Here is a 15,129-nt window from a genome sequence, read left to right as displayed (position 1 = left end):
TTATGAAGGCCTTATCGGCAGAGCGCTCTGCTTCTTTGAGCAGGCATTGGTATTCCTGCCCACACTTTGGGAAATAAATCAGAGTGCACTCTCACTCAGACGCCTGTCGAGAAACAAGTTCAGCTCTAATTTGCCTCTGAGATTTGGCCTCTTTTTCTCCAGAGTCAGGTTAAGTCCTTTATGTCAAAATCTCTTAGACACCTGAGCAAAGGGCCGCTTGTGCTGCACATCCCCACACACTGCACAAGACTGATGTATTCTGTTTAGCTTTTTGAACGATAACATATTTTTGGAGCGTATGGGAGTCGAGGATCTTTACCACAAGCCCACTTCCTCTTACACACTTCTTGAACTTGGATTGTTATTCAGGTGAGATATCAAGGGTTTTCCTTTTGATGCCTGCATGGCACAAAGGAAATGTCTCTCTCACCGTAACAAAGATGCAGATTTGGAGTAGAATGAAAGGGACAGGGAAAAGATTTATGTGAAAGAGTAAAATGCTTTTTCAGCATGTTTAGTTGTGATGCTTGTGAACTCCTTACAATTCAAGATACCTTGCATGAAAACAGCTGCCCTTGATCTTGTTTGTAGACATGAAGGATGAATTGATGGCTTAGTTCTGCCTGATTATGTTCCAAATTCTGACAAATTATGAATATTTGATTGTTTACGTCTTAAAATATTAACTATAATTTCTTTTCAGGGAATTTGAAATTAAAATGGTGACACCAAATGTAATGAATATTACGAAATTACATTATGGCTACCATTTTATTTGCAGCAAAACATCTGCTATTAAACTAAATAGCATGTGCGTCAACGTGTTTTGCATTTTAAACGGTTATTTCTGTAATTTGTGAGTTCTATAGAGAATAATTTGGACCTATTTGTGATATTGCTAACCACAAAACACATAATCATCTTTTTAAGTCTGTTCCAGTTGAAGGACACGGCACCGATTTTCTGCCTTCTAGCTCCATATGCAGTCCTTGATGCTTATAATACACACCTGTTGGTTGACTTTCATGAATAATGATAAATGCTAAAAGCAATGGCTTGTAAAGCAAAAGAAGCAGATGGAATTAGTGCTGTTTTCAATGACATGATCTGTGGAGATTCACAATCAGCTGAATGGCAATTGCATCGTGTCAAATAATTTGCATAGCTCTAGTCGCTTTTGCGACTACAAATTAGCATCTCGTGTTCAAATGCTTTACAAAATCAGGCACTTAGTGTAAATCTGTGTTTAATTTGAGCTGGGACAGGCCTCGTGTTTTGTAGAATTTCTGATCCTCAGCATCAGAACCTGTGGGAATCCATCAAAACATCCTCAGCTTCAAAGCTAGAGTCTTTGAATCAAAACTGTGGAAAACATGACTGAGTCTGTAGAGTCCTGTTCCAGACAGCACTGAAACTTTGTGTCATTTTTTTTTATGCCATCTGTCATATTTCTGACTCGACTGATGTTGTTTATCAGTATATGAATGTATAGAAGCAGAGCGAGAGTGAGCATTATTTGCTTGTGTGGCTTATGAATTTACTGCAGTTTGGCTGAAAGGTTTCTGAATATGATGAAAGTATGTAATGTGATATATCAATGAACTTTTTTTTTTGTTTTGTTTTCCCCACACTGAAGTTATATAGTTATCTCATGTGAAGGGTTTTGTGCATACTAAAAAGCAAACTTCATATACATTTTTAACATCTTTGCAAATTTAAAAAGTTGTTTACTCCTGGAAAACTCTGGCTATGTTAGGGCAAGCTGTTTCCTATATTCCCTGAGTTGCAAGACGTGTATGTAATAAGAGTACATTTGGCTGAATTTCAGTCTGAATTGCTCCTCAATTGACTCCTATTGCAGGATAACAAATCTAGCATGCTTAAAAGCAGAAGAAACGGCTCATTAGTGAACCTTCTCTCCATCCATCAAATTCACTTTTGCTGCAATATCTAGATGAATTGGTACACTTTTCATTTCTCTGTTTGGGGGTAAATCACTCCTATTTGTAGCTCAAAATGCTTCTCATTTAAGTGTCAGGTTGATATGTATTGACTTTTGCTAATCGTATGAGAAATGGTCATAAACAAATCTTTCAGCTTGATAACCTGCTATTTGTCTTAAAGTCTTTATATATTAACATTATGTATGTCCTAAAAAGTTTTAATAATTTGTTTCTGATGGTTTTAATTATTCAAAGGAGGACTGAAGGGTGAATAAGGGTTTAATTTCAATTATTATTTTTTACATTGACTCCAGATGTAATATTAGGCAGAATTTGGAGGAGCATACTAACATACCACTCATACTATTTCTGATATATGCTAGTATGCTTACAGCATTGGCGTAATTTACTATAACTCATGTGTAAAATCTCTATACAAACATTTTCACGCAGAAATCATGATCATACATTAAAACTAAAAATGATTCACTTTTTTTTTTTTAATCTTTTTGTAAAAGTAGTTTTCCATTTTTTTTTTTCTTCCATTTATTATTGGAAATGTAATGAGTAACTTTACTTCACAAAAGTTTATTTTATGTAATTGTTTCTGAGTATACAGTAGATAAAATACATAACAAATAGCAACCTTTAGCACAGACAACATAATATTTAGAATTTCTGTTGATTAAACCAATCTCTTTCTTTGTATTAAATCAAATTTTTAGTTTCAATGAACTCAATTTTAAGGCAACCAGGTTGCTTACTTTAAGTTAAACCAACAATCATTTTTAATAAAACCATTTAATGTGTTTTAAACTGGTTTTGAGAATGGCATACATTTCACTACTCAAAGATCTTGCGCATGCTCTCAGAAAAGGTGAGGTTGTGCGGAAAGCCCTTAAATGGCCAATTACCAGATGTGGGCATGCGCTCCTTCATTAATATCCGCAATCATCGATTAGAACATGGGTAAGAACAAGTTTGTGTGCACAATGCACCATCCACTCAGAAATATGCAAATTGTATGAAATTATTAGTGAACGAGTCCAAAGTACTTTTTAAGATAATGTTTGTCTGCTCCATCTACAGTAGATTTTGTGTGGTCTTTTGCTCTTTTTAAAAGGTTGATTGAAAAGTCAAATAAGGGGAACTGGCTTTGTTTTCTTTGAAGGTGTGTATTGTGAATATAGCAGATTTCCTTTAGGCAAACTGACCTGTCACACTTTGTTAGCTCACTGAAGAACCCTTCAGTCAGCTTCAGATGTCCCTGTATCCTTTGTGTCTTTTGTCCCCTTGGGTGTCCTACTTTTAACTGCTTTTAAGGTTTTAGTAAGTATCAGGGACCTGTCTGCTGTGTGAGTACTCCTCTTTTTTTCAGCTTCCAGTAACTGTGAGGCTCGGAATCCCCTCGGCTGAATCACTGCGCGCATGAGTGGTTTTGTTCTGTGCCATGGTTGACCGATCGACTCACAGCGTTGCATTGCACAGCCACGAAATGGGTCATTCTGTCAGTGATGCCCCTTCCTATCAGTGATCGTATTTGCATGTGCCCGTGATGCAATGTCGAAGCGCTCCTAATCATAGAATGGCAGAGCCAGCACTTTGGTCAGGAATGATTAGATGTGCCGTGCTGAAGACCTGAAGGTCATATAGTCTCTGAGTGGAGCCGTTGTACCCTGCGGTGGGATTCCCAGCCCATCTAAAGTTAGTGGAATGTCCAAGATGTCAGTTTAGATTGGACACCACCAGCTAAAAATCTGTCCGCTCAGCAAGCATGTCCCCTAAAGTGTTACTATTGCACCCAAAGTGTAAACAGACTGTTTGACACAATGTTATATAGAGGAGACTGGGGCTAGTTGTCACACTTTTTACTTCAGGAAATTTTCTGTATACCTGCATACCTTAAAATCTAAGCTATTGAACATTTTTGTAATTGCACTGGAAAAAGATACAGTTCATCAAACTTACATTGATCTTTTCAGGGTATGTTGTCATGGTTCAGTTGGTATGTTGGCATCTCATGTATCACATCACCACGGTATTTTTTTCTTATGAAGAAATGAAAAATTGAATAATTTATTGAAGATTCTTTTATATGCGTCTAATCTTTTCACAGTTTAGTTGTAGGCAATGGACTGGACTGTAGTAAGAGAATGAAGCTCTGTCCCTCAAAAAAGAGGCATTTTCTCTGAATTGCTTTAGGTTGGACTCAGGTATCGTTGACAGTTGAGTAAATTTCCCCAGAGAAAATCTGAAGAGAAATTACACTTTTAGGCAGACCACACCAGCTCTTGTATTGAAACACTCTGCTGAACTGACTTTAGTTTCTGGGAGAGTGTGTCTAAAAACATTAATCTTTCAGCCTGACTCTAATCTCCTCAAAATGTTAGGCACATTACAGTTTAATAAAGTTTGACACCAAAGTTTGACTCATGGTAGGGTTTTTGATGTGTGGTTGAATCACAAACCAAGTTATGAATAGCTTGAAAAATAAGTGAATGTTCCCATCTCACTCTGGCTAGAGTACTGATATCGGCTGATGTGCCATAAAAAGAATTTGTCATAAAAGCTCACAATCTGTGTGAAGTAGTTCTTGTTGAATTTATCAAAAAGGTGATCGATATTAAATATGTTTTTCCTCTGTTCTTACAGGAATGATTTACACCACTGGCACCCTAGATTGTGAGACTCAGGATTCCTACTGGCTAACGATATATGCGACAGACCGAGGTGTGGTGCCTCTCTCTGCCTCTGTTGAGGTGTTTATCCAGGTGGAGGATGTGAATGATAATGCACCTTTGACCTCTGAACCCATCTACCACCCGTACGTCATGGAGAACTCTCCCAAAGATGTGTCTGTTGTCCGTATCCAAGCCCGGGACCCTGACGTTACCGCTTCAGTTAGCCGTCTCACGTATCGTATCACTGCCGGAAATCCTCAGAACTTCTTTTCCATAGATTCCAACACAGGTTAGAATTTTTTTTTTCATTATGAAGAAACAAACTAAAAAAAACAAAAAAACATAAAAGCTAAATTAGGCACATTAATCACAGTTAATTGCAAATAGCCTATCAATGATTGCTGAGAATTTATAAGGATTATAATATTATAGACGTATATTAATTATCATATTTATTATTTCTTTGAAGTAATCAAAAAAATTAAAGGATTAGTTCACTCCAGAAATAAAATTTCTTGATAATTTACTAACCCCCATGTCATCCAAGATGTTTATGTATTTCTTTCTTTAGTTGAAAAGAAAATAAGGTTTTTGAGGAAACATTTCAGGATTTTTCTCCATATAGTGGACTTCAGTGGGATACAACGGGTTGAAGGTCCAACTTGCAGTTTCAATGCAGCTTCAAAGGGCTCTACATGATCCCAGACAAGGAATAAGGGTCTTATCTAGCGAAATGATTAGCATTTTTAAAAAAACAAAACAAAAATGTATATACTTTTTAACCACAAATGCTCGTCTTGCACTGCTCTGCGATGCGCAACGCTTTACGTAATCATGTTGGAAAGGTCACGTGTGATGTAGGCGGAAATAGTGCGATAGGGCGAAAAACTCCATCTCATTTTCTCCTCTAACTTCAAAATCATCCAACATCGTTGTTTCACCTTTTTTTTTTTTTGTAAAGGGCATATGATGTTCACTTTGTAGACACTGGATCCGTACTTTCACCTACGTCACATGTGACCTTTCCAATTTGATTATGTAATGCATGGCGGATCGCAGAGCAGTGCAATACGAGCATTTGTGGTTAAAGTATATACATTTTTATTATTATTTTTTTTTTCTTTTGAAAATGACCAATCGTTTTGCTAGACAAGACCCTTATTCCTCGGCTGGGATCGTGTAGAGCCTTTTGAAGCTGCACTAAAACTGCAATTTGGACCTTCAACCCGTTGTACCCTAGTGAAGTCCACTATATGGAGAAAAATCCTGGAATGTTTTCCTCAAAAACCTTAATTTCTTTTCGATTGACGAAAGAAAGACATAAACATCTTAGATGACATGGGTAAATTATCAGGAAATTTAAATTCTGAATTAATCATTTAACAAAAAACATTTACACTAGTAATTAATAAGTGATCTATACAATTATACTGCATAGACATATGCAAATTACATTTTAAGTAATTTACATTTTTATTATAGAAATAAAAAATAGTAATATATAAGGGTATATTGCATAAAATTATGTAATTTACATTTAATGTCATTTACATTTTTAAATATAAAAATTTTGTTATATATATATATATATATATATATATATATATATATATATATATACACACTCACTCACTCTCTCTCTCTCTCTCTCTCTCATATATATATATATATATATTATATAATGTATGTGTGTGTATGTGTATATATATATATATATATATATATATATATATATATATATATATATATATATATGTATGTATATGTGTGTGTGTGTGTGTGTATATATAACATTATAATATATATATTGTGTGTGTGTGATTTGCATTTTGTGTCATTTGCCTTTGTAATCTACAGGAAATAAACAATCTACAGGAAAAACTGTATTAATAACATCATTTATTTCCTTCTGTATTTGCAAGGAAACTAATCTTTGATCACATTTTCCTTTGAAATTTGAGTGCAGTGTCTCCAACCTCCTATTGCTTTCACAGATCATTTCACAAGTACTACTAAACAAACTGAGCAGCAGAAGCTGTAATCTGCATCAGTGTCAGAACATTCTAGTGTGAAGAGTTAACACACATGCAGAGTTCTGATCCCATGGCATGCTGGGTGCATGCTGCACTGCTGATTACACCGGGGTGCTGCTTTCCTTGTCATTTAAGTAGTGAGTCATGGGAGCTTATGTATGCAGCAGTAGTCAGTGAATTAATTAAACAAGGTTTGGTGCCAGCAGGAAAGCTTTTCATTCTACTATCGGCAAATCCCTTCAAGGCAGCATGTGGCAGCACATATTTACACTGGAATACAGAGGTTTAAACTCAATAAATCTAACTCAATATATATAATGAGATGTGAGCGAGTGTGTGCATGCATTGATATGTGGAGAGGAGAGAAGTAATGCTGTATATCTCCATGACATATGAAAGCCTTTGGACCAGTATGAGTGCTCAAGGATGAAATATATGAAAAACAAAAACTGGAAGGAAATGAAATTATGGTTGAATCAACCCAAAGGTATCAAACCTTGAATGTTTTATAGTTTGACCCTGGACTGCAGTCATAGATTCTACTTTAGCTTCAGCCACTGCTGGGAAAAGCCGTTGTAATTGCTCCCCACTTATCTAGCTCTCTTTTTGTGATTGCCTGTTGAACTCAGCCTAAGTGTTCAGATAAATTGCATTGTGAGCTCTTTTATAAAAACAAATGTGCTGTGACTAAGCCAGCAACCAATTACTGCACCCTGAAAATAGAGAGTGCTTGTTTGATTATTAGTTTAGAGCGTTTGCTTCTAATACAGTCATATCTTTTACAATTTCTTTTAGTTACAAATGCCCTGCCGAGAATATCTTTACAGCATATTTAATTGCATGGCATATGAGGAAAAAATCCTTTTCCTATACACTTTCCTCACAACCATTGTGTTCGTCATCGGCTCTGTGAGTTCATAGCTTCTCTAATTTCTCTAATTGAGTCTCTCTGGATGACACACATTAGGGAATACTGTGGATTCCAGCAGTGCGATTCAACCTGTGCCATCAGGAGTTCTTTGTTGCCATGGTTATATTTCACTGAGAATCATTGGCTCAGAAATCACATACAATAGATTTATTTCAGGTAAATAATGGGAATATGTGCTAAAATGGTCACAGTGTTCTTTAAAATGTTGTATTTCACATTTGTGCGTGGTGTATATACAGTATATTTTAAAAAAACGGTCTCTCAGAGAATCTTCTGAATCACTTTGTTCTGTGGAACTCAAAAGGGGAAATTCACAGAAAATGGGGACCAAAGCTCTCAAGCTTCAAAAAGATGAAAAAGCACCAAAAATGTATTTTTATCCATACAACTGATGTGTGCTATAATCCAAGCTCTGGATGAGAAACTGACTGAAATTTAAGTACATTGTTCAAAATGTATCCTTTTTTTGTTCCACGGAAGAAGAAGAAAGTCATACGGGCTTTATATGACATGAGGGTGGGTATATAATATTTTCCCCCCTATTTCTTTAAGCCCTCTTTTCTCCAGCTTGTCCACAGCAGGAATTGTTGTCAATCCCATAGACCCACTTAAAGTTATTTACCTTCAGACTCCAGCATCCAGATGTCTTGTGCCTTAAGGAAGCATTCATATTCAGGAATGTCTTCCTGTTCTCAATCTCTGTCTGTCTTTCTGCACTGAAGTGTTTTTAAAGCTTAGTTACAGCCACCGGGGGGTTGGAAAATAATGCATTTACTAGATGCCATCTGTGGGTTTACTTTAGGCCCTTCTGTCTTGAGCTGCTATTTTTTTCTGAAATAAACAAACAATATTTTGTAAATTTATGCACCCTTGCTGACATGTTATTAATCATTGTCGAGTGGGGCGGCTCTCCTCGCTGATTGTTGCAGCCCTTACATGGCACAATTGTCATGATAGTTCATTGCTTATTCAATTTTGTAAAAAATGTTTTAAAATGTTTTTTAGGACTCATCACTACCACATCAAGGAAACTGGACAGAGAGCAACAAGCAGAGCACTTCCTAGAGGTACTTATACCTTACCTATCTGATTGTACCTTAAAATAAGTAATTCATTCAAAAATAAAAAAACAAATATTAATGCTGCATTCTATTCAAAATTCTCGGTGGAATATTCCTACTCGATATTGGCTTTTTAATGTATCTTACATTGATGGCAAAGCTGAATTTTCAGCATCATTACTCCAGTCTTCAGTGTCACATGATCCTTCTATCATTCTAATATGCTGATTTGGTGCTCAAGAAACATTTTAATGTTGAAAACAGTTGTGTTGCTTAATATTTTGGTATTCAACGCAAAGTTGAAAAGAACAGTGTTTATTTGAAATAGAAATCTTTTGTAACATTATAAATGTTTTTACTGTCATTTTTGATCAATTTAATGCATTCCTGGCTGAATAAAAATATTAATTTCTTAAACAAACAAAACTTATTGGCCCCAGACTATTGAACGGTAGTGTAAGTAAACAAAATGGCAACGGTACTGCTTTACAGGTGTTTGATTTTCAAAAACATAACTTAGCAATCAAATTGTAGAGCATAGCTTATATACGAGGATAGCAGTTGTTTTGCAGGTCTAATAGAGATGATGATTTACTGTGTTTTAGACACCTGTCTCTAAGCGTTTGATTTATTGACTTGTATTATATGAAATTTTACTCTTTGATGCATTTTAGTTCATTAAAATGAAATGTTTATTGTTAATTGTGTGCATCTCCCTGCCTGGGTATTACCTTGTTTGTGTCCTTTCTGCAAAATCAGAGAGTTCCAAGTTGGAAGTCTGACTTCCAAATGACATTCTATTGCTTTTTTGAAAGTACAGTAGTAAAGTTGAATGGAACACTGTGTTACTCATTCCAGAATTCATGCTGTTATTTTTTCTGTGGAATTCAGGAGTAATTTTAAAGAATGCATATGCTTCTCTTTTCAAAACTTATCTAATTCATTGTGACCATGGCTTTCAAGCTCCAAAAAAACAAAAAAACTTTAGGCTCTAATCAAATGATATGCTACTTCAAAACATAAGACAAATATTTGAATTGGATATGAACGTGAATGAGTTTGTGAGCTCCAATGGAGGAAAAGATTTTCAGTAGTAAATCACTGAAATAGTGATGTTAATAGGAATCTAGTGCACATCATACTACTTTTATTATATTTTGCAGTTTTTTTTTTTTTTTTTTTGTGAGCTTGCCATGAACTATTGTTGTATGGAAAAGAGGAGCATGTCCATTCATTAAAAATTCCCCTTTTTTTAATTACACTGAACAAATAAGAACATAAAGTTTTAGATTTACATAACTGGAAGAAAATTTGATTGCTGTGTGAACTATCCTTTTAAGAGCAAAACATGCAGTTTGTCATTGATTCTCAAGGGCGGTTAATGGTGAAATCATGTAATTCCATGAATAGTCACAAGTACTGAAACTATGATATAACTACAGAGCAAGTTAAAATGATCACTTTTCAATAGCCTCAAGTATTTTATTGATTATCATATAGGATACACATTGACTTATTTATTATCTATTTTAGAGACACATTTATCTGTTGAACAAAATAGGGAGATGCTACCAGTGAACTATTGAATTCATTGGAACATAAGGGGAAGCAGTTGTAGTATCGAGTGAGGAATGGCTTTACACATCCAGGATGTAAAGGCAACAATGTTTCCATGTGATTTTTAATTTCTAATGTCTTATAATGTGCAGTACAGCAAATGACTTGCCTAAATCTGCAATATGAGTGACAGAAAGGATAAAGCCAGCGCATACTGACCAAGGACTCTTATTTAACACCAAAACACGTGCAGATGTGCAAATTTTCATACAGTCTGGTGAGCAGCCCTTAAATTACTGATCCGTCAATGAGGGCAGTACAGTAGCGCTGATCAATGGGATGGGTGTGGCTCCCCGTGATCCCTGCCCTACATGGACAGAGTGGAATGAGGGCCATTGATTTCTGTGTTCACTAAATGATGATTCACTCTGCAGAAGGCTTCTAGTTTCAAAGTTCACATCTTACATCTAGCGCCTCAAGGTGCCTGCTTTGAGAGAGCAGCACAGGCATCAGTGTCTCCAGTGTGTCCGCGCTGACGGCGGACGGTCCCCATTAAAGATTTAGTCCATAGAGGCTTTCATGATCTGTTGCTTGTGAGTTTGCAGTGGTGTACTTTGCCCCAGCCTCTTTTTTGTGACCAGTCTCTGATCAAGCTCTGGGAATATCCAGTGGAGCTCTATGTAGAGTGAGATCAGTTGGCTCATTGCATTCTTTTTTGAAGAATGCGCCTGAGTTGATCTATTTTTCTGTTCATTTATTTTAAAATAGATTTTGAGTAGAGAGAGCCAGTTTTGTTTATTTTATTTATAGGCTTTTTTTGTTAGCCTTTTTATGTCTTTTGACAACAAAGAGTTGCTATGAGGTTGCTATGTGTTCGAATGGTTTTTGGCACATTGCTGTGGGGTTGCTAGGGTGTTCTAGGTAGTTGCTAAGTGGTCACTTACTGGCCCCAAAAGAGACCATACTCGAGTCCCTATACAGTATATGGCTCAGGTTCCTCCTTCATTGTGAGTCTGGAAATTTTTTTTTGCCTGTTTTAATGTCTGTACGTCAAAAATCGGATTGCTTAATTTGAGGTTTCATTTTTGTGCATGTTTTCATCTTTATAGTACAAATGAAATGGGATGAGTTGCAGGACAGAAATAAAATACACTCTTAAATGTGCAGTGTTATTGCAAAATATTTTGTAGTGCAAAGATTGTGCAGAAATGAAAAGGTTTTTGTGCAGATGCTGTAAAGAATAAGCAGGGGGAAATGGATATATATACTAATGATATACATACTACTTGGGGTTTGGGGTCGGTAAGATTTTTGTAATGTTTTTGAAAGAAAATTCAATTTTGAATTTGAATTTATTACAAGGATAACATCTCGTTTTCAAGGGGGTCCTAAAATCTCTTATGTTTAAGGCTGCATTTATTTGAAGAAAAATACAGTAAAAACTGTAATATTGTGAAATATTATTACATTTTAACATAACTGTTTTCTATTTTAATATATTTTAAAATGTAATCTATTCCTTTGATGCCAAATGAATTTTCAGCATCATTACCTCAGTCTTCAGTGTCACATGACCCATCAGAAATCATTCTAATATGCTGATTTGATGCTCAAGAAACATTTTATGAATGTATGAAGAGACAATGAGTGAACATACCAATCAGAAACTGTACTTGCAGCTACCTGGACCTGTTAATATCGGATAATATTTGAAGTTCAAACGCACTTTATCTTCACAAGCTGTGCATTTTCATCATAATTTTGTTTATATGTGTTTATCTAGGTTACAGTTATGGATGGAGGAGGGATTTTCAGGCAGTCCACCGTCTGGGTGATAGTGCATGTTCAGGATGAGAATGACAATACGCCTGAATTCAAAGAGTCGGTGTACCGCATCCTCCTTCCGGAGCGGGACCGCAACAAACGCGGTGACCCCGTCTACAGAGTCTTCGCCTACGATCGAGATGAAGGGTCCAATGCAGATCTCACATACAGCATTGTGGATGGAAATGATGATGGCAAATTCGTCATCGATGCTAAGACAGCCATGGTGTCTTCCAAGAAGATGGTCACGGCTGGTGGCTATGATATTCTCACGGTATAGTACCAGACAGATGGGTATTTCAGTACATATTGAAGCTTTTTTCATATGCAGCTTTAGCAGCATAAAGTTTTCAGCCTTTTCTACTTCATATTTTGTATGCCCTCCTCAGATAAAAGCCATTGACAATGGGACCCCTCAGAAGTGGTCGACCACCCGTTTGCATGTTGAATGGATTCGGAAGCCTGTGCCTTCGCCACTAGCCTTGCGATTTACCGCAGCCATTTACAACTTCACAGTGACAGAAAACGCCAAAGTGTATGAGTCAGTTGGAGTGGTCTCGGTTTGGCAGACAGCAACTCCTTTATGGTTCGACATTATTGGTGAGCATCAATAATGCAGCAGTTCCAGTCATAAATTAAGTCTGGTTGCAAACTTTAATGTCTGTAATATTACTGATGTTACTGTCTGCTTAGGATGAATCGCTTGTGTTGTAGCATTCCTCAGTTGCTTCGGATAAAACCGTGCGGATAAATGAATAAATGTAAATGTAATTTAAAGGTGTGGACATCTGTGGTAAACTACGCTGACAATGATTTACTCCTCGTACATATTTATCATTTGCACCTATATTTTCTGCTCATAGTTGGGCAACAGAAGATGTACGGATGGTGAAGTTAGTCAACTAAAATATTCAAAGAGGCATCTTGAATATGCATCTTGATTAAACCCTCTCAATATTTGGGATTTTGCTGAGCACTGCAGATGTTGTACCACGTGGGGGCATTGCTTGTGTAAATTAAGTTGGAAAAATCCCAAATGAATAAGCATTTAAAAAGTTGTTTAGCTTAATCTGAGCTCTTGACATCCATGTCAATTTTCTGTTTTCTTTTTCTTTCCATTCATCTGGATCTGTCTCTGAGAAGGTGGAAGGACGTCACGGGAGATGTTTTATATCCCACAGAGCTCCTGTGGTGGAAACTGTTCATCTGACAGTGGTAGGCTAACTGTCAGTATTTTGTAGTTATTTTCCTGTGTGTGAAGGGTTGGCTAGTTTATCTGATACTTTTAGATACTCGCTTTTAAAAACTCCATTTGCCGCAGGGCAAACGTGAAGCGCTCAATCCTGTAAACACTTTGAGTGCTGAGATACCTTCCAGACTTTGGGTCTTCTGATCTCATTTAAGTGCAGTGGAAATTGAGTGGAATTGGAACAGATGCATGCAATGAATACTAAAGATGCTCAGAAAGTTTGCCCTTATCCGTCAGAATGGACCTGAATTAATGATTTGAGAATCTGCCGGGAAGAGGCTTGTACCTAACACAGATGTTTGTGGGAGTCGAAGATAAGACACCCCAGGCTGATGGGAAAGATCCCAACATAAAGCTGATGTTTCGAATGCCGTGAAACTTTGATGAATCGCTGTGAAACATAAAAAATTTATTTCTCACAGAAGCGCAAAACTGCATGACAGTTTGATTGGTAGAGTGTTCACCTTGATCCTTTTCTGCTAAACCTTTACCTCTTCGTTGAATAAATAAATGCACTTTTAATTTTTCAGGTCATGCTAACTGTGATTTCTTGGTGTAATAGGAAACTATGATGGTCCATTTGATATTCAGAGAGGGTTGGGGAACATAGTAATAGCCAGACCTCTAGACGCAGAGACACAATCTCTATACAACATGACGGTACAGGTGACAGATGGGACAACCACCACCACTACACAGGTATATTTTTAGTTGTATAAACATCCTGGAAACTTTTTCTAACAGAATCAGGACTGGTAACTTTGCAAGAAACTAGCAAAAATAGTATTCCTGGCAGCTGTTGGTTGAAATAACCAAGAGACAAACATCTCTAAGATGTCAAGCAGTGTGCCAGCTTTTATCTAATTTTATCAATGTAAGTTTGCTGTGTGAAAGAGATATCTATATAATCTTCACTGAATATGTCTTCAGATATGCCAGGGGCTGCTGAGTATTCCAATGTCCCAGAAACCCACATCGTATTGTCACTCTAGCATGTGCATTTTCTATTTCTTATTTAAGCTGTTTTGACATCAGTGCATATTGCAACAGTGTAGATTACTTGTTATAGGTATCTGTTTAAATGAGACGAATTTCTATGTGAAAAGCTAAAAATGACTATATGTCTCCTGTATCTACAGGTTTACATAAAGGTTTTGGACAGCAATGACAACACTCCCATTTTCTCTGAGCGCACATATGAAGTCGTGGTGTCTGAGGATACGCCAGCCGACACTGAAGTCTTGCGCGTTCGGGCTAGGGACAAGGATGAACGGGCAAAGTTGAGCTACTCCATCCATGGCAGTGTTGATCCGGCAAGCATGCGGATGTTTAGGATCAATCCTGGTACTGGTGTCATGTACACAGCAGATCGACTGGACTATGAGGTCCGCACTCGGCACATCCTTACTATTATGGTAAGAAACAAGATTTGTATTATGCAACCATACTGAGGTTGCAATGTACTGGTAGATTAGTTGATGATGAGTGATTTCAAAGCTGAAACAGACCATTTCACATGTGACAGTGGGGTCCAAAAGTCTGAGATCACTAATGAAAATGCTTCACTATTTGCATTTTTTTTTTAATTTAAAAATTCTAAGAATTATAATTTTTTTTTTTTTTTTATATTAAATTATATTACCATTAATTGATATATAAATAGATAAAAAAAAATATCAAGATTTTCTTGTTAAATTTTCCCCCTTTGCTGACAGAATCATGCTGGAATGGGCTCCACAAGTGTGTGTAAAACCTGATGTATCCGATTCAGAAAATATTTAAATGTTTTACATGTTTTTTTTATTGTTCAAAATTAAAAATGTTCTATTTGTTTCCTGGTTTTAGTTACA

General features: G+C 36.4%; 1 protein-coding gene across 4 annotated transcripts in view; it reads left to right on the top strand.

The window, feature by feature from the left end:
- The window catches only part of LOC127521406 (protocadherin Fat 3), a 60,155-nt gene that overhangs the window by 5,041 nt on the left and 39,985 nt on the right, over positions 1 to 15,129 (top strand). For all 4 annotated transcript variants that reach the window (XM_051910646.1, XM_051910645.1, XM_051910644.1 and 1 more), the window contains exons 3-9: positions 4,596 to 4,913; positions 8,594 to 8,655; positions 11,990 to 12,304; positions 12,420 to 12,630; positions 13,174 to 13,245; positions 13,842 to 13,978; positions 14,419 to 14,694. In XM_051910646.1, coding sequence (XP_051766606.1) covers positions 4,596 to 4,913; positions 8,594 to 8,655; positions 11,990 to 12,304; positions 12,420 to 12,630; positions 13,174 to 13,245; positions 13,842 to 13,978; positions 14,419 to 14,694 — 1,391 coding nt within the window. The remainder of the gene's footprint in view (positions 1 to 4,595; positions 4,914 to 8,593; positions 8,656 to 11,989; positions 12,305 to 12,419; positions 12,631 to 13,173; positions 13,246 to 13,841; positions 13,979 to 14,418; positions 14,695 to 15,129) is intronic.

This window comes from Ctenopharyngodon idella, chromosome 10, assembly GCF_019924925.1.
Source record: "Ctenopharyngodon idella isolate HZGC_01 chromosome 10, HZGC01, whole genome shotgun sequence".
In the NCBI taxonomy this organism is placed as follows: Eukaryota; Metazoa; Chordata; class Actinopteri; order Cypriniformes; family Xenocyprididae; genus Ctenopharyngodon; species Ctenopharyngodon idella.
This window is presented reverse-complemented; position numbering and strand designations above follow the sequence as displayed.